Genomic DNA, 26,102 nt, shown 5'->3' with positions numbered 1-26,102 from the left:
GCATGCTAGGCAAGCATTCTACCACTAAGCCACCTGCCCAGCTGGAGTTTCTTATCCCTCATTAACAAGCAAACAGCTGGAAGTACAGGCATGGTTGAAGTAGTAGAGCACCAGCTGTGAGTAGCAAAAGCCAAGCAAGGAAATAAGCTTCTGAGTTCAAGCCCCAGTACCAGCGCACACACACACACACACACACACACACACACACACGCACACACACACTCTACTACATGCATTATTCCTAGAGATTGTATTGGATCTTAAGCTGAAAAGAACAGATAGAACTCAAGTTCCATTTTAATAAAATATTTCCTGAGTGCCTGATTCTCATTGATCCATTAATGCACCCTACTTAATTGTTCATTCATCCATTCAACAGTGTCATCCACAGCCCAACAGCATCTAGAAAAGAAGAGAAGCCAAGATGAGCACAGTGGGTGACCATTTCTGAAGTTCTTTGGCAGGTAAGGCCTTGTTTAGCTGTCTTACTTCCTTCAAGGTAGGAAAACAGAGGCTCTGGGCCTGAGGTGACTCATCTCCTTTAATAACCAAAGAGTGGCAGGACCAAGTGGAATCCCCGGTGTTCTGATGTTAAATATGGTTCATTGTACAGCACCCTGTCACTGTCAGAGGACAGAGGAATGAATAAATGAGTAAGACAGGGCCCCTCCCTGAAAGTTGCCATAATTGATGCCCCCAGAACCCAGGACACCTCCCATCATTATGGCCCTTTCCTCAGCATCCTATTAGTTGCACTTGTTTTCTCTAATTCTGGGACCTAGGAAGACAGAGGCAGCTCTGACACATTTGGGTTCTCTAGGAGCCTGTGCAGAATAAGGTATATTTATATAATATATATATTAGATATAGGCACACACACATATTATATGTGTTTTTTGGGTTGTTGTTTTTTTTGCCATTCCTGGGACTTGAACTCAGGGCCTGGGCTCTGTCCCTGAGCTTCTTTTGCTCACAGCTAGTACTCTACCACTTGAACCACAGCGCCACTTCCAGCTTTTTCTGTATATGTGGCACTGAGGAATCGAACTCAGGGCTTTATGCATACGAGGCAAGCACTCTACCACTAAGCCACATTTCCAGCCTCAAGGTATATGCTATATCTGAATAATATCCACGTCCATCTCGCTTCTTAGTTGTCAGTGTTGGAGAGATTGGGAAGCTGGGTCCTGGTGGCTCACGCCTGTCATCCTAGCTACTCAGGAGGCTGAGATCTGAGGATCATGATTCAAACCAAGCCTGGGCAGGAAAGTCCATGAGACTCATCTCCAATGAACCATCAGAAAACCGCCTGGATGTGGTGCTGTGGTTCAAAGTGGTAGAGTACTAGCCTTGAGGGAAAGAACTGTGCCCACAGGAGTTGTTGAAATAAGCCAAGTCTAGCTGTCCTAAGGGAACAACAGGGAAGCAGGAAGTGAGGCAGGAAAGGCCAGGCAGGGCAGAATGGAACACGAGACCTTGCTGTGACCTTCAGACAGAATCTAAACTTGCTTGGGAAGTTTGAGACACTATGTTTAGGAGAGACATCAACATCCGAGGAGGAAAAAGAAAGCTCTGGGCCCAGTAGCTTCTAAGCAGAACTTGCTTCAAGGCACAGCACACAATATGTGTCTCTTTACATTTGGGGACACAGAGCTTTTGTCTTTCCATGGTACCAGTGTCACACTCCACGCGGGCAGGGAGGGCACAGTGATCGTGACAAAACCACCGCAGCCCCGTTCGTGGAGATGAGGCCTTTCTATAGAAAGAAGCAGGCTGGAGGGCTTAATAGGGAGCTCCCTCTTCTGGTTTCCCTCCCTCCCTCCCTCCTTGCTTCCCTCCCTCCTCCTTAGCTCCCCCCTCCCTTGTTGGTTTGTTTTAAATCCAAGACTTGGACTCAAACTTGCTATCTGATGCTTTTGCTCATTGGCTGGCACTCTATACCTCTCTCTCTAACCCTACACTCGAACCCTCTCTCTTCTTTCTAGCACTTTACCCCTTACGCCACAGGGGCCACTTCAGACATTTTCTATGTATGTGGTACTGAGGAATTGAACCCAGGACTTCATGCATACAAAGCAAGCATTCTGCCACTAAGCCACATGCCCAGCCCCTGTACTATGGCTCTTTGGTGGTAGATGTGTGCAGGGTATTGGAGGATGCTTAGTAAACTGTTATTGGGAAGTATTCTGTATAGAATTTTTTTGGTTTGCCAGGGGCTGGTGGCTCATGCCTGTCATCCTAATTTCTCAGGAGGCTGAGATCTGAGGATCACAGTTCAAAGCCAGGCAGGACAGCAAAGTCCTGGGAGATTCTTATCTACAGTGAACAACCAGAAAACCGGAAGTGGTGCTGTGGCTCAAAGTGGTAGAGCGCCAGCCTTGAGCAAAAGATGTTTATTTGTTTTGTTTTTGTTGCCAGCCCTGGGGCATAGACTCAGGGCCTGAGCACTGTCCCTGGCTTCTTTTTGCTCAAGGCTAGCACTCTACCACTTGAGCCACTGCGCCACTTCTGGCTTTTATCTGTATATGTGGTGCTGAGGAATCGAACCCAGGGCCTCATGTATACGAGGGGAGCACTCTACCACTAGGCCATATTCCCAGCCCCCTTGAGCAAAAGATGTTAGGGACAACACCCAGGTGCTGAGTTCAAGCCCCAGGACTGAAAAAAAATATTTTTTTTGGTTGTGTTTTGGTTTTGATCAATATGTGCAGGAAGTATCCCTCGTCCCCACACCATTATCTCTGGTTTGCCAAAGTCACATGGAGAACAAAGGAGTTCCATTCACCTCCATAATGACACTCAGAATCGGAGTGACTGTTTCTTGCAAGGACAAGGACAGAGGCCCCAGTGAGCAGACTAGGGAGGGAGGGAGACTTGGAATGAGGGCAGGGTTGGAAGCATTACCTGGGCAAGTTCCTCAGAGGGAGGAATGTCAGCCATTGGCTCTGCCTCTCCTCTCCCAGTGTTGGTGACATGGTTCTTATACCTGCCCCAGCAGGCTTCTCTGACCAGGTAGTGGGTGGCTGGGTGGCAGGGGAGGGCGGAGGGAGGGAGCCCAGAACCAGCTCTGCCTAGACTCCCAAGGGTGGATCTGGTCATCACTGCTTAGCTGTGGTGATTCAACCCCTCGGTTCCAGTTTGACAATCTGCAAAATGGCTCAATAATGGTATCTAGGTGGTAGGGTTCCATGCAAGCTTAGTGACATGGTTGTTTTGTTGCTCTACCACTTGAGCCACACCTCCCTCCATTGTTCATATTACTATTTTTGGGTGTCTGTGTCAGTGCTAGAGTTTGAACTCAGAGCCTAGATGTTCTCCGTAGGTTTGATTTTTTTGGTGGGTCTTTGGGCTTGAACTCAGGGCCTGGGCACTTTTGTTCAAGGCTAGCTCTCTACCTCTTGAGCCACAGCGCCACTTGGTGGCTTTTTCTGTTTATGTGGTGCTGAGGAATCGAACCCAGGGCTTCAGGCATGCTAGGCAAGCACTCTACCACTAGGCCACCTTCCCTGCCCCCAATTACTGGCCTTTTTAAGGGTAATAAATCTGACATTTCCATCCACTCATTTTGTTTTCTCTCTTATCTACTGATCCCCTCACCAAGTCCTGTGGCGATGACACGCGCAGTCATCTATGTTTTGGTCATCCGATGCTTGTCAGCACGTCTGATGTCCAGGCAGGCCTTGAAAGATTCTAGGCCAACCACCACACCCTGCTTCAGCCCCACCTGACCAGCGACCTTGGCAGCTGCCAAGGCTTGTTCCCTTCCCTCCAGCACACCCAGCTATTTGGGTGCAGAGGAATGCCAGGTAGCTGACGTGCCTGGGTTTCCATCCACCCTCCTCCTCCTCTGGCCTTGCCCTCCAGGTGCGGGGTAGGTGTAGGGCAGGAGCCGAGGTGAGACAGGGTGTGTCCTCAGCTCAGGAGAGCGATGAGACTGTAGCTGAATCAGAATGTGAACCCATGCCAGGTGCTAGTGACTCCCGCCTATCATCCAAGCTACTCAGGAGGCTGAGATCTGTGGATTGTGGTTCAAAGCCAGCCTAGGCAGGAAAGTCCAATGAACCACCAGAAAACTGGAAGTGGCACTGTGGCTCAAGTGGTAGAGCACCAGCCTTGAGCTGAAGAACTCAAGGACAGGGCCCAGGCTGAGTTCAAACCCCACTTGAGCCACAGTGCCATTTCTGGCTTTTTCTATATCTGTGATACAGAGGAATTGAACCCGGGGCTTCCTGTATAGGAGGCAAGCACTCTACCACTAGGCCATATTCCCAGTGGCCAGGCTAGTTTCCTTCTATCCCAATTCTATCCCCAACACCACAAAACCAACAGGCAACCTCGGGGGGGGGGGGGGAAAGGGGTGAGGTGTGGTGGCTGCTAAACTAGAGCAACTCCCAGTTACTGACTGATTCAGGGCAGAGCTGGGAGCAGATGCGGCAAGAGACGAACTTTGGCACTGTCACCATCTGGTGGCGAAGCCTAAGTACTGCAGTCATCCTACCCAAGCCCTTGGATCAACTCCAAGCTGAAAAGACATCCATTAAGGTGGATCACAGAGGCTGACTGCCCTTGGGGTGAAATTGCTGCGCCCCGGGTCCGTCATTAGGAGGGACGACGACCTGCCCAGTTCTTGGGAGTGTGCAGGCTCGAGACGTCCAGGAGTCGGAGGCTAGAAATCTGAATCACAAGAATGAACAAGGCAATCTCTTACACAGAGGTAACTGATTCTATCTAGGGAGTCAAATGCTCCTCCACCCATAGCCTACTGTGAGCTGCCTTTGTTCCCCAAGGTTATCAGTGACATATACTCCCCAAGGGAGTTTGTCCAACTGGGCTTCCCCAGTAGCTAATCCTCTAGCCTCACCCCACCTATTCCCACCCAAGGCTCAGATGGGAGGATCTTGGTTTGGAAGCCAGATCAGGCAAGGCAATCCCAGATTCTAACCTCCAGCTGCAGCTCAAGTGACGGAGCACTACTAGCCTTGAGCAAAAAAGCCCAGATCCAGTGCTCAGGTCCTGAGTACGGGCTCCAGAATCAGCACATAAAAAAAATCAGGACCAGATCCAAAATCAGCACATAAAAATATTTGGGGGCGGGCTGGGGATATGGCCTAGTGGCAAGAGAGCTTGCCTCCCATACATGAAGCCCTAGGTTCGATTCCCCAGCACCACATATACAGAAAACGGCCAGAAGGGGCGCTGTGGCTCAGGTGGCAGAGTGCTAGCCTTGAGCAAAAAGAAGCCAGGGACAGTGCTCAGGCCCTGAGTTCAAGCCCCAGGACTGGCAACAAAAAACAAAAGAAATACATGAAGCCCTGGGTTCGATTCCTCAGCAAGACGTACATAGAAAAAGCCAGAAGTGGCGCTGGGCTCAAGTGGTAGAGTGCTAGCCTTGAGCAGAAGGAAACCAAGGACAGTGCCCAGACTCAGAGGTCAAGCCCCAGGACTGGCAAAGAGTAAATAAATTTAAGCTAGAAAAATTTGTTTTGAGGGGCTGGGGATATAGCCTAGGGGCAAGAGTGCTTGCCTCATATACATGAAGCCCTGGGTTCGATTCCCCAGCACCACATATACAGAAAACGGCCAGAAGTGGCGCTGTGACTCAAGTGGCAGAGTGCTAGCCTTCAGCAAAAAGAAGCCAGGGACAGTGCTCAGGCCCTGAGTCCAAGGCCCAGGACTGGCAAAAAAAAAAAAAAAAAAAAAAAAAAAAAAGATAAAAGAAAAATTTGAGAAGGGTCTTGCTAAGGTGTGCATTCATGGCAGTGAACTGGGGATTTTTTTAAAAATTTGCCAGTCTTGGGTCTTAAACTCAGGGCTTGGGCACTGTCCCCGAGCTTTTTTGGTCAAGGTTAACACTCTACCATTTGAGCCACAGCAACACTTGTGGCTTTTTCTGTGTCTGTGGTACTGAGGAATGGAACCCAGGGCTTCATGCATGCTAGGCAGGCACTCTACCACTGAGCCACCTTCCCAGCCCCTTGTTCTAGTGATTTTTGAAGCCAGCTCTTATCCCCTTGGGTGTGGCTGCCCAGGCAAATTGCAGCGCTGTTGGCCATCAGAAGCTCCAAGGAAATGGCAATTCCCATTAAACCCACCAAAAAACTAGGCCAAGCTTGGGTTTGATGACTTTTATTTGCAGACTCTGCAACCATTAGCTAAACAATGCTAAGATGATACAAAAATGGGCCTCCTTTTGACAGGCACCGAGCAGAAATCCTACAAAAATACAATGGTATCTTGATGTAAGTGGACAGAGGTTTCATCCCATGTCCCTGATTCCCACGTTATTTTCCAAGATTGTTCTAGAAACCAAATAAATGCAACTCAAACCCGTAACACAGTCAACTAGCCATCTTTCAGTATTACTGATTCCTTCCCCCACCCTCAGAGCAGGAAGGAGGAAGGCTAGATCCCAAGGGAGCAATGATGGCAGGCACCTTATGGTGGGGATGAATCACCTAAGGGCAGCCTCAACTCCCTTTGGTAGGGTCTGTTCCCTCGAGACCCTTACTTCCATCAAGTTCAAGATGGGGGGGTACCTAACTGGTGGTGATTCTCTGTTCCCTCCAATTAAAACATGATAAACCCAGAAAGCTTTTTTTTTTCTTTAAATACCTTCAAATTCCACAACTCCCTTAGAAGAAAAGAACCTACAATGTGTCACCTTTATGCCAGGAACCACTAGCTAGACTCTGATTCCATTCTTGACTCATATAATGGAGTCCATTCACCCTAGTCCACCCCAGCCCCCTAGATTCAATACCTTGGGATCTCCGTGCTACCAAAGTTCCAACATGGGAAGAAAATAGGGGGAAGCTGCCTCAAGTGCTTTTCTGTGATTCCTATAACCAGCTACCGTTCACAGAGATCTGGGGTGGAGAAGCAGACAGGAGTCCAACCCCCCCCCTCCACTCCTCCCCAAAAAGAGATCGCAATGGCCGGAGGTAGTTCTGGGGAAATGGGAAGCTTATGTCCTGTACAATGAGCCTGAGACGAGTGTCCCAGCTCGTGACTTTAATAGCAGCAGCCCTTAGTATATGCAGTGCAACCTGGGGGTGGAGGGTGGGGGGCATGGCAGAGACAGAGCTCCAAAGCTCTGCTCCCCCAAAACTCCCAACAGACTTGCCCTTTTCTCATCTCCTACCTTCCTTTTTCTTCTTGTTTTTTCCCTTTTAAATTAAAAGCAGAGGTAGTCCCTGGGATGATTAAAAAAAAAAAAAAAACCACGAAAACACCCTACCTAGAATGGCAGTATTTTTGACTTAATGAAGCAGTAAAAGTCTCCAGGAGTTTAAAAAAAATTTAAAATAATTGATGAGGTTGAATAAATTAAAAGATCTAGGGTATCCCCACGCAGACGCTGGCTTGCTGGCTTGCTTTCCCAGGCTGTCTTTGGTAATTCGGCCAGCAGCAGCAGCAGCGGTAGCATCTCTCTTGGTTGCTTTTCTTCTCCTGAGAGAGGTCACGTGGCTGGACCCAGCTGTGAAGGAGTTTGGCAAGGGGGGGAGGGCGGCACTTGTGGCACTAAACAGCCTTAGCAGATTGCCCCAGGGGTGTGACAAGTCACATGTAAGGCTTGGAAAGCCCCAGGCCCTTTCTCTCTCTCTCTCTCTCTCTCTCCAAATGTCACCCAAGCCACGTGGCTTTGTTCAAGTTGGTTTTTTTTTTCTCTCCTTTTTCTTTTTTCCTGCAGCAAAAAGGAAGGGGGAAGGGGGGGGGCACCAGCACCCCACCACCACATTCAGAGTTTTTTCAGACGACTATACATTTCTCTTTTGCTCTTTTCCCCTGCCCACGTCCGGCTCTTGGTACGGAATTTCTTCAAGTCTTCTTTAAAGTCTTCATGGTGCATGGGGCGATAGCTGGGGGGTTCACAATGAGACTAAAAGATGAGAAAAGGATGAGGTTAGGACACCCCTGCCTGGCCCTCCCTACTCTCCCTGGCCAGAGGTGCAAGTCACAGAGAGACAGCATGTTGTAGCAGGGCCTTCTTTCTATGTGGTAAGCAGAGCTATTCAACCACCACATTCTACAAGGATGTCGGGGTTGTAGCTCATACCTAGCTACTCAGGAGGAAGCAGGAAAATTCCAGAGACTTTTTCCTTTCCTTTTGCCAGTCCTGGGGTTTTGAACTCAGGGCCTAAGTGCTACTTCTGGTCTTTTCTGAATAGTTTATTGGCATAAAGGAATCTCAAAGACTTTTCTCTCTTTCCTTTCCTTTTCGTTTTTGGCCAGTCTTGGGGCCGGAACTGAGAGCCTGAGTACTGCCCCTGGCTTCCTTTTGCTCAAGGCTAGTGCTCTGCCACTTGAGCCACAGCGCCACTTCCAGCCTTTTCTGTGTATGGTACTGAGGAATCGAACCCAGGGCTTCATGCATGCAAGGTGAGTACTGTACCACTAAACCACATTCCCAGCCCCTGTCATAGACTTTTCTGCCCAGGCTGGCTTTTTTGTTGCTGTTGGTACCACTGTGAGTCACAGTGCCACTTCTGGTTTTCTGGTGGCTCAGTGGAGATAAGGGTCTCATGGACTTTCCTGCCTGGGCTGGCTTTGAACTGTGATCCTCAGATCACAACCTTGTGAGTAGTTAGGATGACAGGCTTGAGCCACCAAAAAGGTAGAAATGGAGCTGTGCTTTAAGCGGCAGAGCACTAGCCTTGAGCCAATTTTTTTTTTTTTTTTTTTTTTGCCAGTCCTGGGCCTTGGACTCAGGGCCTGAGCACTGTCCCTGGCTTCTTTTTGCTCAAGGCTAGCACTCTGCCACTTGAGCCACAGCACCACTTCTGGCCATTTTCTGTATATGTGGTGCTGGGGAATCGAACCCAGGGCCTCATGTATACGAGGCAAGCTCTCTTGCCACTAGGCCATATCCCCAGCCCCAATTTTTTTTTTTTTTAAAGCACTCAGAGACAGCCAGCGTCCAGGCCATAAGTTCAAGCCTTAGAAGTGGCCCCAAACCCAAAACGAAACAGAGGGGTGCACCCATGCCTGGAGAGACTCCACCTCACCTGGCATTTCAGGAAGAACTCCTTGTATCCTCCCTTCAGGACATAGAGCTCAGGATAGTGAAGTTTGGGATATTCGTTACCCAGCCGATCTCTCTCCCTCACATACCGGCACCTAGGGAAGGAGAAGGCAGGCCAATCCCGGGTTAGTTCCTCCATACAGAGGAACAAAGACAACCCAGGAAAAGACAGAGTACGTTATTCTCCAACCTTATATTCTTTGTATATTTACTCCTGGAAACAAATGAAAGGAATACTGGCAGATAGTGCCTTCGTCTCTGGTCCTTGCATCTGCCCCTTGCTGTAGCTGACGTCATCTATAGCAATAAACTCTGAACCAGCCTGCCTTGCTCTCTTCTCCCCAACCTCCTACAAGTGAGATTTTTTTTTTTTTTTGGGGGGGGGGGGGGGGTCAGTTGTAGTTGTTGGGCTTGAACTCGGCCTGAGTGCTGTCCCTGAGCTTCTTTTTGCTCAAGGCTAGTGTTTTACTACTTGAGCCACAGTGCCACTTCCGGCTTTTTCTGTATATGTGGTGCTGAGGAATCGAACCCAGGGCTTCATGCATGCTAGGCAAGCACTCTACCACTAAGCCACATGCCCAGCCCCTCAAATACCATTTACAACTCAAGCTTTATACTGTACTGCAGAAGCAAGGAAATGACCTGCTCAATATGCTAGAATATGCTCTGTGGGAAAGCCAGCAGTGCCATGTCCCACAAAAGCTGCGTGGGGGAGGGACTTCCGCCCCAGAGCCTCACTCCCGGAAGCACTCACATGCGGGGGCCTCTCTCCGAAGAAAACTCGCAGTGGAACACGACGATGACACGCTTGCCATCGGTAGGTACAATGGGCTTCTTCAGCAAGAACTCTTCAACTTCTTCTTCCATGTGTAAGTTCACTGCACCCTGCGAAGGAACCACACTCCCTTAGCACCCTTAGGTGTCACCGTGCTTGGGGTCTTGAAGGTTTCCTAGTAGGGACCCTTGGATGTGCAAATCTTTGCACCGTTTACTTATCTATATTTCTTGGCGCTGGTTTGAACTCTCACTTTGGCCTTTTTGCTCAAGGATGGTGCTCTACCACCTGAGTCACAGCTCAACTTCCAGAATTTTGCTTGTTCAATGGAAGTAAGAGTCTCTCTCAGCCGGGTGCAGCTGGCTCACGCGTGTAATGCTAGCTCTCAGGAGGCTGAGCTCTGAGGATCGAGGTTCAAAGCCAGCCCGCCAGGAAACCGGAAGTGGCACTGTGACTCATAGTGGTTGAGCATTAGCCTTGAGTAAAAGAAGCTCAGGGACAACACCCAGGCCTACAGTTCAAGCCCCAGAAGTGGCCAGAAAACATAAAAACCAAAACAAAACATCACAGAACTGGGGCTGGAGGGGTGGCTCAAGTATTACAGTGCTAGCCAATAAGCTAAAGTTCCAGTCCCAGTCTCAGACAAGGAAACAAAAAAGCCACAGACCGCCTCCCTCCCCCATGATGGCTTACACATCAAGGGCATTGCCTAAAAATGCCCACAACGCTAAGAGGGTGAGGGGCAAAAGAGAGATGAGTGCAGCCCAAAGCATTACCATGCAAGAGACTAAGGGCATTTGCTCAGGATGGCAAGAGTCAAATGCTTTTCAAACCCACTGTTGTCTTTTTTTTTTTTGGCCAGTCCTGGGGCGTGGACTCAGGGCCTGAGCACTGTCCCTGGCTTCTTCCCGCTCAAGGCCAGCACTCTGCCACCTGAGCCACAGCACCCCTTCTGGCCGTTTTCCATATATGTGGTGCTGGGGAATCAAACCAAGAGCTTCATGTGTAGGAGGCAAGCGCTCTTGCCACTAGGCCATATTCCCAGTCCCACTGTTGTCTTTTAAATTCTCACCACCAACATGTGAACTGAACAATCAGGTGTCACCACTCTCCCCAAGATCAAACCCACCAGTAACTTTACTTTCCAGCCCTGTGGCTTGAACTCAGGGCCTGGGTCCTGTCCCTGATCCTCTTTATGCTCAAGGCTAGCTCTCTACCACTTGAGCCACAGTGCCACTTCCGGCCTTTTCTGTTTATGTGGTACTGAGAAATTGAACCCAGAGCTTCATGCATGCTAGGCAAGCACTCTACCACTAAGCCACCTTCCCAGCCCCTACATCGTATTTCTGATACAGGGTCTAAGCTAAGCTTACTCAGGTTGGCCTTGAATTTACAATCCTCCTGTCTTCATCTTTCCAATAGCTGGGATGACAGGCTTGTCTCCCACCCTACTTTCACTTTCAAAATCACAGATCTTGTCTATGGCTCATTTTATGCCCAGCAAGCGAGGTCTCAAGAATCCATACCTTGATATGGCCTCCTTCATATTCATATGGGTACCGGCAGTCAATGATAACAAACTCTTTAATGAGATTAGCAAACTTGCCATTCAAAACAGATGCTATCTGTGGAGAGAAAGCAGAGGAAAGTCAATGTGGCTTGTCAGGAACTCAATTCAGAGACTTCAGAGGTGGTAGGTCCTTTCAAAAGATGACTTACGATTTCCGGAGAAATGTATTTTAAATCTTGATGCTTCCCAGCAACTGTATGAAAGAGATAACCCTTAAGAAAAAAAGAAAGAAAAGATATTAATTTAAGAGACTCTGAGAGCCTATACACATTATCCTTACACTGTTTATGACTGTTGACATGGTGGTGGGTAGCTCCCTATTTCAAACTGTTCATCAACAAGAGCAAGATCTATATGCTCAGTAGGCTGGGAAGGTGGCTTAGTGGTAGTGCTTGCTTAGCATCCATAGAGCCCTGGGTTCGATTCCTCAGCACCACATAAACAGAAAAAGCCGGAAGTGGCACTGTGGCTCAAGTGGTAGAATGCTAGCCCTGAGCAAAAGGAACCAGGGACAGTGCTCAAGCCCTCAGTTCAAGACCCAGGACTGGCAAAAAAAAGTCTCACTTAGCGTCTTGAGTAGCTAGGGTTACAAGTGTGAGGCACTAGTGTCCAACTTAATTATTTTTTGTGCTGGTCCTGGGTAGTGAACTCAGGGTGTGGGTGCTGTCCATGGAGCCTCTTTGTGCTCAAGACTAGAGCTCTACTACTTGAGCCACGATTCTACTTCCGGCTTTCTGGTGGTCAATTAGAGAGAAGAGTCTCAGGAACTTTTCTGCATGGGATGGCTTCAAATGGTGCTCCTCAGATCTCAGCCTCCTGAGTAGCGATGGTTACAGCTGTGAGCCATCAGTTACAGGAACCACATTGAGAACAGAGAAGGGGCCAGCAGAGAGTTCTAGGTACCCATACTGCTGGCTGTCATACCTTGGAGAAATCCCCTATGAGGTCCCTGGGGTCATTGTCCAGAATGTTCTCTATGGTCCCTTTGAGTGAAGACGTCGAAGATAAAGACTGGTGGAGAATCTGTAAGGAAATCCAAGATGGAAAAACGAAGCTGGCTCCTGCCTGGAACTTCTACAAGCCATCACATGAAACATAGCAGAAGGGACTTGGCCAAACGAACCTCGGGGGACCCTCCAGGACTAGCTCCAACCAAGCTCTTCCGCCGCTTTGTGCTGCCCTGTGGAGATTCCTCTTGAGATCGGTCTGTTCTCTTCATTGCAGATCGACTGCTGAACACACACTGGGACGGGGATTCAAATAGCTTGCACCCATTGCCCTGAGAGTGAGAGAGAGATTCATCATGTTTTCAAATCCGCTCAGCCGGGCTGGGAATGTGGCTTAGCGGTAGAGTGCTTGCCTTGTATGCATGAAGCCCTGGGTTCGATTCCTTAGTACCACACATAAACAGAAACAGCTGGAAGTGGCACTGTGGCTCAAGAGGTAGAGTGCTAGCCTTGAGCAAAAAGAAGCCAAGGACAATGCTCAGGCTCTGAGTTCAAGCCCCAGGACTGGCAAAAAAAAAAAAAAAAAAAAAAAAAAATCAAATCTGCTGAGCCAAAAGGCAACCACACCAAAGACTCCCTAGGAGGATGAAAGATCAATCCAAAATTCAGGATTTATTCTACTTATATTCTCAATCCCTAATTTAGATTGAGGATTCACTCTGCTCCAGGAACCCTGAGAGGGTCTTACATACATTAGGCACTGAACACTGATGTTTGATGAACATAACTTAGGTGATAGAGATGAATAATAAGCTGTACCCCCCAAAAAGTTTACAGGTTCTCCAAGAGTCAAGAAAAATGACCTTCAGGGGCTGGGAATATGGCCTAGTGGCAAGAGTGCTTGCTTCCTATACATGAGGCCCTGGGTTCAATTCCCCAGCACCACATATACAGAAAATGGCCAGAAGTGGCGCTGTGGCTCAAGTGGCAGAGTGCTAGCCTTGAGCAAAAAGAAGCCAGGGACAGTGCTCAAGCCCTGAGTTCAAGCCCCAGGACTGGCAAAAAAAAAAAAAAAAAAAAATTGAGAGGAAAAAACACACGTCCCAATGAAATCCATTAATTGAAAATTAGAAATTTATTTTTTTTTTATTTTGTCAGTCATGGGCGCTCTCCCACTTGAGCCACAGCTCTACTTCTGACTTGTCTTGGGAAATTCATCAGAGAGAAAGAGTCATGGATTTTCTTGCGTGGGCTGGCTTGGAACCATAATCCTTAGATCTTAGTCTCCTGAGTAGCTAGCTAGGTTATTTATTTTATAGACTGGAAGACATGCAGAAATCAAGCGCCCCGTCAAAGTCACAAAACATAAAACCGAGGTTCCTCCAATCACATGAGTCCAGTCAGCCTGAGGCTGTCCTTAGCAAAGGATGCCACTACCCACTGCCTCAACTACGCAAGGCTCCCTCCAGACACCCCAGAATAACTTACAATATTTGTAGTTCTTCTCATGACCAGGGGAGCTGTCCAGAGGCTTGCCATGCCCGATGGGGTCTCCTCATCATTCTAAAGAAAGAGGGGGAAAAAAAAAAAGCTTTTATTTGGATCATCATTGTGGGCCATACAAAAGGATCCATATTGGCAGAAGGGCTGAGGGCCACCATTGACAAGTATTATGTGTCCATCTTGTCCTCTAATCCAGCCTTTGGGCTGGACACCCCCGACCCCTGTCCCCGACTCTTACATGCTTTGCATGTAATTCCGCCTGAGGAATACCAGACATGCCTGCAAAAGAGAGGAAGTACTTAATGTACAGAACACCTCCTTTCAGAAAAGAAGGATCATTGTGGTCTCCTTGTGAAATCCCCTCCTCGTTTCCATTTACTCTGCCCAGTAGTAGCCAATTAAGTTCATACTAAAAGTGATACCAAAGTATGGGCTTGTTCAAGTCCTGAGCGCGCACACCCACACGCACACCCACACACACACACACACAGTACCTTCAGATTCTCTCCATCAAGAAGGTCCATGAAACCATCATCCTCATCAGACAAAGTGGCTGTCACAGGTGACTGGGGTGTAAAAAATGGGACGAAATTCCCTGTCTCAGTCTCTCTTTCATGTGACGATAGCTAAAAGAAAGAACCAAAACATACTATGGGGCTGGGAGGTAGCTCAGTGGCAAAGTGTGTGCCTCACAAGTGCAACGTCCTGGGTTCGACCCCCAGTACCAACAAAAGAGACAAAAAAATATATATACTATGTATTGTATGTCCTACAAGAACTTAAAAAAATTTTTGGGGGGGGCATTGGTCATGAGGACTTAACTCTGGGTCTAGGTGCTGTCCCTGAGCTCTTAAGTTCAAGGCTAGCACTCGACTATTTAAGCCACAGTGCCACTTCAGCTCTGAGTGGTTTATTGGTGCTAAGAGTCTCACAGACTTTCTTGGCCAGACTGGCTTTGACCCATGATCCTCAGATCTAAGCCTCTTGACTTATTTTTTGCCGGTCGTGGGGCTTGAACTCAGGGCCTGGGCACTGTCCCTGAGCTTCTCTTGCTCAAGGCTAGCGCTCTACCACTTGAGCTACACACAGTGCCACTTCCAGCTTTTTCTGTTGATGTGGTACTGAGGAATCGAACCCAGGGCTTCGTGCATGCTAGGCAAGCACGCTACCTAAGCCACATTCTCAGTCTGCTCGTAGAGATTTAAGAGAAGAATATATATGCAGAGGCAGGTGGAAGCATGGCAATGATGGCTGAGGCAAAATCAGAGACCAAAAGCCAGAATGGAAATGTTTGTATTTTTCTGCTGCAAACTCCACAGAAAACCTGAAAACCAAGCTCAAGGTGGGCTTCCTCAGTCTAGAAATGCTGCCACAGGTGATCCTATTTACACCAATTGGAAACTCTGGAAGGAATAATAGAGACTATCTAGCCAAGTACTCTCTCCAAACAAAATTACTCTTTAGGAAATACCTTAGCACTTGGAATGTATTGTGAAGGAGCAAGCGTTTTGTTTGTCTGTTTTCTTTATAATGAAGTACTGAGGTTTGTACTCAGGGCCTTCAGCTCTCTGTTGGCTTTTTTTTTTTTTGCTCACGGGCGTGGTGCTCTAACACTTGAACAACACCCCCAGTGCAGCATTTTGCTGGTTAATTGAAGATAAAGACTCCGCAGGCTGGGTGCTGGTGACTCGTTCCTGTCATCCTAGCTACTCAGGAGGCTGAGATCTGAGGATCGAAGCCAGCCCAGGCAGAAAAGTCTCGGTAAAACTCTTATCCCCAATTAACCACTCAAAAACCGGAAGTGGCACTATGGCTCAAAGTGGTAGAACACTAGCCTTGAGCACAAAGAGCTCAAGGACAGCACCCAGGTGCTGAGTTCAAGCCCCACAACTGACCAAAAATAAAAAAGGAAGGCAGAGCACATACCATCCGTGCTGGGGCTGAGTTCTGCCGCTGTGTGAAGACATCTTTGCCCTGGTCAAGTCCATGGGCATGAAGGCAGCTACGAGATGCAGGTCTTACTGGCTTCTTAAACTCAAAGGCTTCCTGAAAGAGGCAGAGCAAAGACATCTACGGCTTATGAAAATCCAGCTCTACAGCCTCAGTTTTAACTTGGGAAAGACAAGGCATGAGCACAGAGCTGGGAATGTAGCCTAGTGGTAGAGAGCCTGCCTTGTATCTATGAAATCCTGGGTTCATTTCCTCAGCACCACATACACAGAAAAAGCCAGAAGTGGCGCTGTGGCTCAAGTGCTAGAGTGTTAGCCTTGAGCAAAAAAGAAGCCAGGGACAGTGCTCAGGCCCTGAGTTCAAGCCCCAGGACTGGCAACAAACAAAACAAGAAGCCATTGTTGTTGGTGGTGGTTATGGCGTTTGAACTCAGGGCCTGAGTGTTGTCCCTGAGCTCTTTGGCTCAAGGCTAGCGCTCTACCACTTTGAACCACAGCTCTACTTCTCATTTCTGCTGGTTCATGGGAGATAAGAGTCTCATGGACTTTTCTGCGCTTAGGATGGCTTTGAACCTGGATCCTCAGATCTCAGCTTCCTGAGTGGCTAGGATGAGCCACCAAGGCCCAGCAAGAATTTATTGCCCAGAGCAACAATCTGAGTGACATCTATCTGCCAGGCACCATTTTATATCCTATATATACATCATAATCTGGCAATCTAGCCTCAACCTTCCTAACCCTTCCTCAGTTACAATGATGCAATACTCACGTTTTCCTTGTTTTCATCCTGGTCGATGAGCTGAAAGAAGTCATGGTCCAGAGAATCAGAATGGCTCCTCTTCAGAGCTGGGCTACACCCCAAAAATTTCTGCTATCAAAGTAAAAATAAAAAAGAGGAAACTTGAGCCAGTGAAGAAAAATTCGATGGGAGTTGGGTACAGTGGCTCACGCCTGTAATCCTAGCTATGTAGCAAGAACCGATTAGATGGCAGTTTGAGGGCAGGCTGGCAAAAATTCAAGAAAATAATGAAACAAGGGCTTGAGGGCAGGGGTCAAGTAGTAGAACACCTGCTTGGTAAGCACAAGGCCCAGCAGGAGACTGGGGGGGGGGAGACAACAAATAATAACACTCAATGGAAAACCCAGTTCTTCATTGGTTTGAGACAAGCCTCACTCTATAGTCTAGGCTAGCTTAGAAATACACACACACACACACACACACACACACACACACACAGAGAAAGGCTAGCTTAGACTATATATGTATACACACACACACACACACACACACAGTCTAAGTGGATGTCAAATCCTAGATTATCCTATCTCAGCATCCCAAGTGCCGTGTCAGCATACCCAGCAAAAAATTCAGTTCTAGATATGAAGTGGAGGGCTGGGAATATGGCCTAGTGGTAAGAGTGCTTGCCTACTATACATGAAGCCCTGGGTTCAATTCCCCAGCACCACATATATAGAAAACAGCCAGAAGTGGCGCTGTGGCTCAAGTGGTAGAGTGCTAACCTTGAACAAAAAGAAGCCAGGGACAGTGCTCAAGCCCTGAGTCCAAGGCCCAGTACTGGCAAAAAAAATAAATAGAAATAAACGAAGTGGGGGCTGGGGATATGGCCTAGTGGCAAGATAGCTTGCCTCCCATATATGAAGCCCTAGGTTTGATTCCCCAGCACCACGTATACGGAAAACGGCCAGAAGGGGCGCTGTGGCTCAAGTGGCAGAGTGCTAGCCTTGAGCAAAAAAAGAAGCCAGGGACAGTGCTCAGTCCCTGAGTCCAAGGCCCAGGACTGGCAAAAAAAAAAAAAAAAAAAAAGAAAGAAACGAAGTGGAGGGGCTGCGAATATGGCCTAGTGGTAGAGTGCTTGCCTCATATACATGAAGCCCTGGGTTCAATTCCTCAGCATCACATATATAGAAAAGGCCAGGAGTGGTGCTGTGGTTCATGTGGTAGAGTGACAGCCTTGAGCAAAAGCTCAGAGACAGTGCCCAGGCCCTGAGTTCAAGCCTCAGGACTGGCCAAAAAAAAAAAAAAGAATGGGGTGGGAATGGCTAACTCTCCACACAGCACAACAGTCACTTGTAAATGCAGGCAAGACTCTACCTTGCTAGGGTATGGTATACAAGTACCCCCAACAAAGCTTTGCACCCAATTTACAAGGTCTACACCCTTCTTCTCAACAGGTATTTCATTCCCTAATCAGTTCCTTCCTGGTTTGATAAAACAGAAAGAGACAGAGGGCAAAGTCCCAAAGAAGCAATCACTACTGACATCACCTAATAGACTACAGAAAAATAACATTCACTTTCTAAGCTGAGGTCTCCTATGAAGGTCAACCTAGTGACTTGGGGATTGGGGGTCGGGGGGGGGGGGGGAGACAGCAGGTATTAGCACCAAATAAACAATGAAACTAACTTACAGGCAGGGAATTTATTCTCCTCATGGCATTTTCAAGGCTGTAATGAGATCAAGAGGAAATCATTGAGAATAAAGCAAGTAAAAAAGTAAACACAGTAAAAAAAAAAATGTAGTACGGCATTTATAACCTTCTGAGGATTGTGGTTTGGAGTCAAGCCTAGGATTGGAGATTGGAGTCAGCCTAGGCAGGAATGTCTATAAAACTCCTATCTCATATGAAACACCAGGAAATTGGAAATGGCACTGTGGCTTAAAGTGTAAAGGGATAGCCTTGAGCAAAAAAGCTCAGGGACAGGGCCCTGGCCCTGAGTTCAAGCCTCATGACTGACAAAAAATTAAAAAAAGATAATCATATTAGTAGATGCATGGTTTTTAGCCTATCTTTCATGGAAGGGTCAATCAAACTCTCATGTCAGGAAACAGAAAAAAAACAACAAAAACCTTTCTAGAGCTGCCTGTTCTCAGAAGCACCCCAAAACATAGGTTTCTTAGGTTAAAAAGAAAACAAGTAGCCTGGTTCAGGTATAGCTCATGCCTGTAATCAGTTACTCAGGAGGCTGAGATCTGAGGATCTTAGTTAGAGAAGCCAGCCCAGGCAGGAAGGTCTGTGAGATTAATCTGCAATAAACTGAGGGGGGGGAAAAAGTAAAGTGGTGCTGTGGCTCAAGTGGTAGAGTGCTAGCCTTGAGCAAAAGAAGCTTAGGGATAGTACCCAAGGCCTGAGTTCAAGCCTCAGGACAAGCAAAAAAAGAAAAGAAAAGAACAAGAAAGAAAAAGAAAGCTAGCCAAGCACCAGTGGCTTATACCTTTCATCCTAGCTACTCAGGAGGCTGAGATCTGAGGATCACGGTTCCAAGTGAGACTCTAATCTCCAATTAACCACTCAAAAATTGGAAATGGAAGGGGCTGGGGATATGGCCTAGTGGCAGAGTGCTTGCCTCGTATACCTGAAGCCCTGGGTTCAATTCCCCAGCACCACATATACAGAAAATGGCCAGAAGTGGCGCTGTGGCTCAAGTGGCAGAGTGCTAGCCTTGAGCAAAAAAAGAAGCCAGGAACAGTGCTCAGGCCCTGAGTCCAAGCCCCAGGACTGGCAAAAAAAAAAAAAAAAATGGAAATGGAGCTGTGGCTCAAAGTGGCAGAGCACTAGTCTTGAGCAAAAGAGCTCAGGGACAACACTCAGGTCCTGAGTTCAAGCCCCACAACCACCACCACCAACAACAAAACTTTGGGCTGGGAATATGGCCTAGTAGTAGAGTGCTTGCCTCGTATACATGAAGCCCTGGGTTCAATTCCGCAGCACCACATATACAGAAAAGGCAGGACGTGGCTGGCTTAAAAAAAAAAAAAACAACCCTTTTTGCACAACACCTCAAAAAATTTGTGTTCAATTAATAAACAAATAAATTTTTTTAAAAAGTAGAAAACTTTAAGACAGTGAAGGAGCTGGGAATATGGCCTAGTGGCAAGAGAGCTTGCCTCGTATACATGAAGCCCTGGGTTCAATTCCCCAGCACCACATATATAGAAAACGGCCAGAAGTGGTGCTGTGGCTCAAGTGGCAGAGTACTAGCCTTGAGCAAAAAGAAGCCAGGGACAGTGCTAAGGCCCTGAGTCCAAGGCCTAGGACTGGCAAAAAAAAAAAAAAAAGACAGTGAATACATACTTTTCTTTTCTGTCCAAGGGTCCAGGAGAATCTAGACAGAAACCTGTGGGGAGAAGAAAAAACCTTAGGAAGAATTCCCTGAACACTATTTTGCTGTCAAAATAAATATATAACATTTTCATAGTACATCCAAAGGTTTCTTCCCCTTCCCTCTACCACACAGTGGGTTCTTTCTTTCACTGGCAAATACCATCAAGGGAAATAAGACCTGAGGAAAATTTGAAGTAACCTAACAATCATGACAGTTTACTTATCCAGATAGAGGTAGGTGACCTACATAATTTTCTGTAAGTGTCAAGCATGGAAAGAATATCAGCTTTTTCCTGGAATAACTTTCAAGTATTTTATCTCTTCAAATCATATCCTAATTTGAGGGGCTGGGAATATGGCCTAGTGGTAAAGTGCTCACCTCGTATATATGAAACCCTGGGTTCGATTCCTCAGTACCACATATATAGAAAAGGTCAAAGTGGCACTGTGGCTCAAGTGGCAGAGTGCTAACCTTGAGCAAAAAGAAGCCAGGGACAGTGCTTAGGCCCTGAGTCCAAGCCCCAGGACTGGCAACAAAAACAAAACAAATAAGCAAAAGTCATATCCGAATTTGAATGCATAAAAACCATTATTTAGCGACAGATGCTGGTGGCTCATGCCTGAAACTCTAGCTATTCTGGAGGCTAAGACCTGACTGAGGATTGTGGTAGGAAGCCAGCCCAGGCAGTTTTGAAACGTTGTGACTCTTCCTCTCCAATTAATCACAGAAAAAGCTGGAAGTGGCTCTGTTGTTCAAGTGGTAGAGCGCTAGACTTGAGCAAAAGACGCTCAGGGCCAGTGCCCAGGACCTGAGTTCAAGCCCCAGGACTGGCCAAGAACAAAACCCCCAAAATTCATTACTCAGCTGGTATATAAGACAAAAACTGGTTGCCTTTAACAAAATATCAAGTAATGTATCTATCTCACCAAAGGCAGCAGGTAAGTCTTGCTGGCCCATTGCTCAGCATGGCTATGTGCCAGTTTGGAATTGCCCAGTTGCACTAGGGCCTGCCTAGTTCACCAATCCAGTCTAGTTCACTTCTCTGTATCTATGTCACTTTGTATAAAGTTAAACATTACAGCTCCTGACTGGGGTCTAGGAAGGTAGCTTAGTGGTAGAGTACTTGCCTAACATGCATGAAAGCCCTGGGTTTGATTCCTCAGTACAACATAACCAGGAAAAGCCAGAAGTCGCGCTGTGGCTCAAGTGGTAGAGTGCTAACCTTGAGCAAAAGAATCTCAGAGACAGTGCCCAGGCCCTGAGTTTCAAGCCCAGGACTTGCAAAAAAAAAACCCACCTCCTGACAGATGAGATGGGCCATATAGCAAGACCTTATTGAGAGGAAGTAAAAAAGTGAGAAAGAGGAAAAGAAAAGAAACAGAGTAGGGTGCTATTGTCTCATGCCTGTAATCCTAGCTACTAAGGAGGCTGAGATCAGAGGATCATGGTTCAAAGCTAGTCCAAGCAGGAAGGTCCATGAGACGCCTATCTCTAATTAACCACCAGAAAACTGGAAGTGGAGCTATGGTGCAAAGTGGTAGAGCACCAGCCTTGAGCAAAAGACCTCAGGAGGGCTGGGAATGTGGCTTAGTGGTAGAGAGCTTGCTTAGCGTGCATGAAGCCCTGGGTTCCATTTCTCAGCACCACATACACAGAAAAGAAAAAAAAAAAATAGAAGTGGCGCCATGGCTCTAGTGGTAGAGTGCTAGCCTTGAGCAAAAGAAGCTCAAGGATAGTGCCCAGGCCCTGAGTTCAAGCCCCTCGATCTGCCAAAATAAAAAAGCACGTGTATATGTATGTGTGTGTGCATATATATATGCATATATACGTATGCTATGTTTTAATCTTATAGTACTCTAACCTAAACGGTTTGCAGCATATTCCTTTCTGTGCAACCCTGCCATAACTTGAACTTATGAAATAGATAGAAAAGACACTGCCCTTTATTTCCTCCACTGAGATTTCACTGTACTTCCAATATCTGACCCCATACATTTTTCTGAATGGCAGTTATGTAATACATTTGACCCTACTACTCAGCTTTCATGAGTAAACTTAAGTGCCCAGGGGAAAGAAATCAATTTCAGAAAATTTCCAGTAACCTTCTCCACACAGCACAAGGGGAGATACACAGAGCAAAATGAAAAGAATACCTGAATCTGTGGATTCGGAAGAGCCCATTCTCTGAAGACTGCTGTTGTTTTTCAACTCCAGTGGCTGCTCACACTCACTAAAACCAAGAACAAGAGTTGCACATGACTGATTTCTAGGACAGTTAAAGTAACAACTACATTGCCACCTACCTTGATCATTTGGAGGCCTCACCAGTGCACCCCCTCTTTGCCACCCACAATACCCAGTAAGCTCTTAGTGTAAGGGGAAAGAGTGGGAGACTTGGCCCTAGCCACAATGTAAGACAGAAGGGCTGTGGTACATTTCCTGAGTGAACTAGCTTAATGTGCTTGAGATAGAGGAGAAATGGACTAGAAACTCCAGCTTTCCAAAATTGGGAAACTCATTAAGACACATGATTAGCAAAGAAAAGGCCCAAAGGTTGAGGGGAAAAAAAATAGCTTTGCTGAGACATTGTGGGATGCATTTTGCTATGGGGGGGGGGGGTCTATGGAGCTTTCTAGCAGGAAAAAGTTAAATAAAAGAACCTGGCCTTAGGAAAGCACAGACGGGTGGACACCAAGGACTGGGTTTTATGTCGATTTGCACAAATGCGGGGCAGGAAAATGCCGTGTCCCTTTGTTGAGAAGGAACAAAGCTCACAGGAAACTAAGATCTTCAGGCGCTGGCTCAGCCAAAGGGGGGGGGGGGGGAGGAATGAAGGCCTTGGAGTTTGGGGTGGGGAGGGAAGTTGGTTCATTTCCGAACCCAGCTTCCTGATCTAAGGAACTGGAAGTACAAAGCAATCTGAAAAAGGAGGGGGTGGGTGTCCACACAAGTGGGGGACCCTACTGGGGGTCTTACTCGGGCTGAGAGACAAACCCCCTGGAGGATTTGAACCATTTTTTTCCCCTCTCATCTGAACATTCCCGGTCCCCCAGGGCGAAGAAGGTGCACACAGCCGAGGCCTGGTAGGGTGATGGGGGGGGGCCATTGTGATAGATCCAGCAGGACTGATCTCGGCTCCCCGGGATCTGATCTCTCCGAGGACCCCCCCACCCCGACAGATAAAGCCAAGTTAGACCTGGGGGATATGGGATGGGGGGGGGGGAATCGCTCCCCAGTTCCCCACACACACACCCCAATCGTACCTGCTCAGGCCCTGCAGCTGGTCCATCGTGACGGCCAGGTTGGTGACAGGGGACATCCCCCCATCAGCGGCCGTGCCCAACAAGGCCTGGGCCGTGGACAGGGGCGCGGGAGGGCTGCAGGCGAAGAGCAGCCGACGGCGGTGGGGGGGCTCCGGGCCCAGTTCCATGGCGGCGGCGGCACCGGGGCTGCCCAGGTTGAGGGTGGTGGTGGAAGGGGGAGGGGGGGTTCCCCCCGCTCCGTAGTCGCTCTACCTCGGCCGCCCCGCAGGCACCGGCTTCAGGACGCGTGCCACGGCCGCCCGGCGGCCCCGCGGGAGCAAGCACAAACACCCGACCCCGAGGTTCGGGGACGCGGCCGCCGCGGACGGCGCGGCGCGGACGGGCGGATGTCCTCGGCGGTGAGGGGAGGCCCGGAACCGGGGATCCCCCGGCGCGATCCCCCGCCACACACACACACCCAGCTCCGCCGCTCACCCACCGAGCACCAGCACCGCCGGCACCCGGCACCAGCACCGCCAGCCCCCAAGTGCGGGTAGCGGGGGTGGGGGTGGGGAGAGCCGGGCGGGCTCCCGCGATCCGAAAGCCGCGACCCGAACCCCACCTGGCGAGCCGCGGAGGTGCGGTGGGGGTGCGGCGGGGTGGGGGCGGGGGGCGCCGCGGGCGCGGACCTCGAGGGACGGCCGGGCCTCCGTGCTCACCCGCTCCACACGCCTCCGCGCACCCACGCCGCCGCCCCCCGACAACCGAGCTTCCCGCCGGCACACACGCACGACACACACACACACACACCGAGGCCGCGCAGCCCCCCGAGCGGCTGCTGCTTTCTCTCCGCGGCAAATAGGAGGGGGGGTGAGGTGGGGAGGGGAGGGTGAGGGCCGAGGAGAGGAGGCGGGGAATCGAGGGGAGGGAGGGAGGGGGGGAGGAGGCCAGAGCGAGCCCGGAGCGAGAGACCCTCATGGCCCCGCCCACCCCGCTCCGTCCTCCTTGGCGCCAAACGGCATCCGCCAATCAGGAAGCAGCGTCGGGCTCCTGGGCTCCCGGAATGACAGGTAGGCTGGACCAATGAGACGGGAAGAGGAAGCAGCTCGTGGGGGGGCGGGCCGGGAGGGGGAGGGCTTTGACGTGACGTGGTCTCACCCGCTCTCAGCCAAGGGAAGTGGTGGAGGTTCCTGGAGGGGTTAGGGATGGTGGTGGAGGGAGGGAGGGAAGAAAACTGGGGGGGGTGGCTCGGAAGTCAATGGAACTCCCAGCAGCACCTGCTCGGCGCTAGGCGCGGCCGAAGGGCTTCTCCTTCCCGCTTCCTTTTTTTGTAACCCCATTGCATGCTGGGTATTGTAGTTCTCAGCTCACTCGCAGGGTCCAGTTTCCTGCCCGGGGTGTAAGGGCCACACTACAGCACACCTTTCACCCAAGCCCTAAGGATTCCTTGAAGGCACATGGAAGGTTTGTTGAGGTTGGGTTTATGTTATCTAGCCCCTGGGATTGGGTCCTCACACCTCAACCTCTTCAAGGCTACTAAGATGACAGGCTTGACCCCCACCATGCCCCCACCCCAGGTGGCTGACTGGGTTCTGACATTGTAAGGAGGAAGAAGAGGGATCCGATTCCTGACCTCCAGGGAGCATGAACAGACCTTTGGCAGATTGCCCTGGCTGTATAGGACATGAGCGTTTACCAGTAGGGCCTGTCCTTCAGTGTTCTTTGCTCTTTAGAATCATTCCTTCTTTTCCAGCCTGTCTCACTTACCCTACTGGGAGAAACTAGTAAAAAAAAATAAAAATAAAAATAAATAATAATAATAGCTAACGCCTATGGAGGATTTGGGCCAGACAGTATTTCAAATGAGTGTGTGTGTGTGTGTTGTGTCAGTTCTGGAGTTTGAACTCAAAGCCTGGGTGTTGTCCCTGAGCCTTTTAACCCCAGGTTAACATTCTACCACTTACTTGAGCCACAGCTCCATTGCTAGCTTTTTTGGTGGCTAATTGGAGATAGAGTTTCATGGACTTTCCTGCTCAGGCTGGCTTCAAACCTCCATCCTCAGATCTCAGCCTTCTGGCAAGCACTCTAGACACTAGGCCATATTCCCAGCCCCAATCTCAGCCTTCTGGGTAGCTGGAATTCCTGGCACTCAGCTGCCTTACCTGTTTTAAGTCATCTAACCTTTCCAAGTCTCAGGGAGAGAAGCAGTACCTATTTTATAGGTGACTATTTATTTTTATAGCCCTGGCTATAGAGCACTCTAAAAATGGTGGCTTTCAAAATGATAAAAAAAAAAAAATGGGGAAAGGTATAGCAATTTAGCTGTAAAAGGAATTGTCTTTTTGTTTGTTTTGCTAGTCCTAGGGCTTGAGCTTAGGGCCTGAGTAATGTCCCTTACCTTTTTCTCTCAAGGCTAGCCCTCTATCGCTTTAGCCACAGCTCTACTTCCGGCTTTTTAGTGATTAATTGGAGATAAAAGTGTCATGGACTTTTGTGCCCAGGATGGCTTTGAACCCAAATCCTTAGACCTCAGCCTCCTGAGTAGCTAGGCTGACAGGCGTGAACCACCAGCACCCTGGCTTTTTTTTAAATATCATCTTTGTTATGATTAAAGTGTTATAGAGAGGGGTTACCATTTCAAAAGTCAGGTAACAAGTACATTTCTTTTTGGACAATGTCACCCCTTCCTTCGCGTTCCCCCACTTTCCCCCAGTTTGTGTTATTGTGAGTGTGTTTGGGAGTTGAACCCAGGACCTTTCGCATTCTAAGCAAGCATCTACCTATGGAACTACATTCCTTTGAGGTGGCTTTAACGGCCCAAGGGAGATGAAGAACATTTAACTCCATTTAGGGCCTGCCTGATGTGTTTCTTTTCAGAACTTTGTTTTTCAGGTGTGGTAGCACAAGCCTGAAATCCTAGCATATTTTAAGAGGCTGAAGCAGGGGAAGTTTAACACTAGTCTAAGCTA

At 48.6% G+C, this 26,102-nt stretch overlaps 1 protein-coding gene across 5 annotated transcripts; it reads right to left on the bottom strand.

Moving 5' to 3' along the window:
* Positions 1 to 6,607: 6,607 nt before the first annotated feature.
* Cdc25a (cell division cycle 25A) lies at positions 6,608 to 23,933 on the bottom strand. Of its 5 annotated transcripts, none has more exons than XM_048334539.1 (15): positions 23,155 to 23,931; positions 22,045 to 22,121; positions 19,861 to 19,903; positions 18,196 to 18,232; positions 16,536 to 16,637; positions 15,744 to 15,863; positions 14,312 to 14,443; positions 13,803 to 13,877; positions 12,491 to 12,610; positions 12,292 to 12,390; positions 11,517 to 11,579; positions 11,324 to 11,422; positions 9,777 to 9,907; positions 9,006 to 9,117; positions 6,608 to 7,879 (listed from the first exon to the last, which is right to left on the bottom strand). In XM_048334539.1, exons 1-15 carry the CDS (start codon positions 23,319 to 23,321, stop codon positions 7,739 to 7,741), a joined length of 1,518 nt encoding a protein of 505 aa, XP_048190496.1. In that variant the 5' UTR covers positions 23,322 to 23,931; the 3' UTR covers positions 6,608 to 7,738. The 5 variants fall into 5 exon arrangements, with proteins under 5 accessions (XP_048190496.1, XP_048190495.1, XP_048190494.1 ...); XM_048334538.1 differs by having other exon boundaries at positions 12,491 to 12,646; positions 16,536 to 16,634; XM_048334537.1 differs by having other exon boundaries at positions 12,491 to 12,646; positions 23,155 to 23,930.
* Positions 23,934 to 26,102: the final 2,169 nt, after the last annotated feature.

The sequence above is a fragment of the Perognathus longimembris genome, chromosome 26 (genome assembly GCF_023159225.1).
Source record: "Perognathus longimembris pacificus isolate PPM17 chromosome 26, ASM2315922v1, whole genome shotgun sequence".
NCBI lineage: Eukaryota > Metazoa > Chordata > Mammalia > Rodentia > Heteromyidae > Perognathus > Perognathus longimembris.
This window is presented reverse-complemented; position numbering and strand designations above follow the sequence as displayed.

Excerpts from the sequence above, each read along its gene's own strand:
- Cdc25a (XM_048334537.1), bottom strand. The coding sequence starts at position 23,321 with ATGGAACTGGGCCCGGAGCCCCCCCACCGCCGTCGGCTGCTCTTCGCC. Across the intron at positions 11,423-11,516 it reads AATACATTTCTCCGGAAATC|ATAGCATCTGTTTTGAATGG; the intron begins GTAAGTCATCTT and ends TTCTCTCCACAG. Across the intron at positions 9,908-11,323 it reads ATGAAGGAGGCCATATCAAG|GGTGCAGTGAACTTACACAT; the intron begins GTATGGATTCTT and ends GTTCCTTCGCAG.